We start from the raw sequence: 3575 nt of genomic DNA on the forward strand, positions 1-3575 counted from the left end.
ATCTGTGCTTCTCTCAGTATGTTTGATTTGTCCTTTCAGATTCTCTGGTTTGGATTCCTACAGTCTCCATGCCTTGATTTTGCAGTTCCATGGCTGCAGTAGACAAAAGGTATGAAATTAAACAAGATAAATGCAGTTGTTTCACGACACGAAAGACATTTATCATCATATTTTCACAGTTTGCCATCAGCAACAAGCCCTTTGGAAATGTCACACAATAGCATAAAGAAACTAACTTACACTTAAATTTCCGCCCAATGAAGAAACCTGCAAAAACCGACACAGTGCAGAGAGCCAAACATACAATGGGGGAAAGATCCGGATGTGATGATGTGGGAAAGAAATCATCTGAAGTGATCAAACACAGAGAACAGTCCTGTTAAAAATGAAACTCAACATGTAATGCAAAATAGAGTTGGTTTGGAAGCCAACCTGGAACATCAATCCTTGTCTCTCTGCTCTGGTTGATGTTGTTCTGCTGGACTCTGCAGGTGAAGGTGTTGCTGTGTCTCTTCTCCACAGTCACTCTGCTGCTGACAGTATAGAGGTCATCAGGACCTCTGACTGTCTCTGGAGGTCCAGCAGAGAGGAGCTTTCCCTCACCGTCCAGCCACAACAGCTCAGGCTCTGGATACCAGCCTGCAGACTCACACTGCAGCACCACTGTGCAGGAGGAGCTGTTGATTTCTGCCCGGTTAACGACAGGTGAGGAGGCAGCACCTGATTATGAGACACAGTCTAGATTTTTAGAGTTTAATTTTGAACAGTGATCTTCCTGTTTGACTCTAAAGCTCCCTAAAACCCGGAGACGGACTCACCAACAATGAGCTGAACGAAGGCTTCCTGACGTATGGAGGGAATAAAGACTCCCTTCATCAGACCGTTTCACAGTAAATATTTTGAGGGAGACGTTTCCATGTGGCAGCTCTTCCACAAAAACTCTTGTGCGGAAATGATAGGATGGATTTTGACTCTCATACAGCAGTCGTCCATCTTGGTGAACGTGGATGTACTTTGGGTCCAAACCAGGTCTGGTCCAATTCACCGTCATGGAATCAGCACTGGTGGCTGGATCGAGGCGACATGGTAGAATGACATCATCACCAACGAGGGTGATGATTGGTCGATCTGAACAAACCACCTGAATCTGTCCTATAAAGAGAAAACAGACAGTTTGAGAATTCTCCTTCTTTCAGCTTTCAGCTATTTGGTTAAATACATCTGGTGATTTAAAAAAAGCAAATTAATGTAGAATTACAAACCATCCAACAATCTGCAACCCAAAACTGTGCGATCGAAAAATGTGACAATCTGCCAAACAATTTGCATTTGTGCAAAAATAAAACCTACAATGTCCAATGCAAAGAATTTACACTGTTCCAGCAACTTAAGATAAGACTTATTCATCACAGCATATCAATTCAAACAAACCTCTGGGATAGCGACCTGTCNCTTCACCCTGAGTCAGCTGGGATAGACTCCAGCCCCCCATGACCCTAGTGAGGATTAAGCGGTGTATAGATGATGGATGGATGGATTTGTCTGACTCTGAATGAGAGCAGCTGCATCGTAAGCAGTTTCCTTTCAAGGATCAATAAAGTACTTTTGATTCTTATCAGGACTGTGCATTCAGTGTGGTAGTCCTGGTCAAGTTAACGCTGAACATGCTGGAGTCCAACTGATTTTCTTTTTCTTTTCCCTACGAGTGTTCAGAATAAGTTTCAGAATGTACAGTCATAAAAAAATGTTTAGATACACCTTTAAAGACAATGTACATCGTGGCAGTCTTGAGTTTCCAGTGACACCTCTTACTCTGAATTTTCTAAACTCATTGCTACATAAATCTCTTTGCTCCAAACTTGAACTCCTTGGAGACAAATAAGCAGATGTTCCCTAAAGCTAAACCCCCCGATGGTGGTTTTCAGTAGTTCAGGCAGTTTCACTGATTATCAGAAGATTTACAGCACATTTAAAACAACCCGAGTTGACCAACATACTTCACATACAGACTTCAGTCATAACCTCTCTCACAGATGAAGGCATTTTAGTTCAAACAAGGGAAAAAATAGAAGTGTAGGGTTTAATATGTAAAATGCACTTTTGATTCTCTGCATTTTCTTTTTTTTTTAAGATTAGATGGAATTCAAGTTCACTCCACGAGCTGAACGACTAAATTTCCATGTTCAGGGGAATACACAGCATAACTTGCTATCTTGAGTAGCCATCAGTCACAATTCCCATTTTTTTTTGTTATTTATTGTACCTTTATTTAACCAGATATCAAACTAATTCAAATGAAAACTGGGTTTATCATTTGAATCCTTTTATTTCTTCACAAATACATGTTTCTCTCTAAGTTTAATTTGTAATTTGTAGCCATTAGTCACAAATTGAAATGAAAACAATCGAGGGGGAAAAAAAAAAAAAAAAAGGATCTATCATTCAGCTGCATGAATCAAATGAAACACGGGTTTAGAACTTTTGTTGTCTTCTGACCACAGAGACGAAATCCCGAAACAAAACAAAATGTTGTTGAACAGTTTTAATTGTACATTTTTCAGTGCAACAGATTGCATCCATGGCCACGTGTCAAATTAAATCACATCAGACCTTCAGAGCAACGACATGAAAAACTTTGGAACACAAACAAACAAACGAAAAGGCCGACAACAATCACAAAGTCGCCACAAACGTTACCTCCTCTGAGGTTAATCATTAGCCACGGGTTTAAGACTTTCTTCAGTTTATTGAAAACTCCAACAATGAATAATACTGACAGTTGGCCTTCATGTGAGTTTTTGCCAATAGAATGAGAAAAATATATGTTGACAATTCAACACATAAATACATAAGAGTACCACAAAACAGCCTTCAATACAAACTTGACTGCACTTTTTTATTTTTCATTTTAGTTAAAAAAATTATGTCTCACAGCCAAACATTGCAATGGAGTCTCCTTTGACTTGCTTCTTTTTATCCCTGTTTTATCACAGTGGCATAATTGTTTTGGTTCTAGGCATCGAGCAGCACTTTTATACGATCTTCATGGGCCTGCTTTAACCTTTGTTTGACCTCCCATGAATGTTGTTTTTCTCTAAATAGCCAGTTAATGGCCAGTGCTTCCTTTTGCGTTCATCTGTGCTTCTCTCAGTATGTTTGATTTGTCCTTTCAGATTCTCTGGTTTGGATTCCTACAGTCTCCATGCCTTGATTTTGCAGTTCCATGGCTGCAGTAGACAAAAGGTATGAAATTAAACAAGATAAATGCAGTTGTTTCACGACACGAAAGACATTTATCATCATATTTTCACAGTTTGCCATCAGCAACAAGCCCTTTGGAAATGTCACACAATAGCATAAAGAAACTAACTTACACTTAAATTTCCGCCCAATGAAGAAACCTGCAAAAACCGACACAGTGCAGAGAGCCAAACATACAATGGGGGAAAGATCCGGATGTGATGATGTGGGAAAGAAATCATCTGAAGTGAACAAACACAGAGAACAGTCCTGTTAAAAATGAAACTCAACATGTAATGCAAAATAGAGTTGGTTTGGAAGCCAACCTGGAACAT

General features: G+C 39.6%; 1 protein-coding gene across 1 annotated transcript; it reads right to left on the bottom strand.

Annotated features, from left to right (window-relative positions):
- Positions 1-57: 57 nt before the first annotated feature.
- LOC103375609 (butyrophilin subfamily 2 member A2-like) lies at positions 58-1152 on the bottom strand (the record flags this gene model as incomplete). The annotated part of the gene is made up of 4 exons (XM_008305926.1): positions 58-93; positions 305-348; positions 433-720; positions 1027-1152. Coding segments are annotated over 4 exons (494 nt in total), but the record flags the coding sequence as incomplete, so codon positions are not given.
- Positions 1153-3575: the final 2423 nt, after the last annotated feature.

Source organism: Stegastes partitus, unplaced genomic scaffold (genome assembly GCF_000690725.1).
Source record: "Stegastes partitus isolate 25-593 unplaced genomic scaffold, Stegastes_partitus-1.0.2 Scaffold2702, whole genome shotgun sequence".
Lineage (NCBI taxonomy): Eukaryota > Metazoa > Chordata > Actinopteri > Pomacentridae > Stegastes > Stegastes partitus.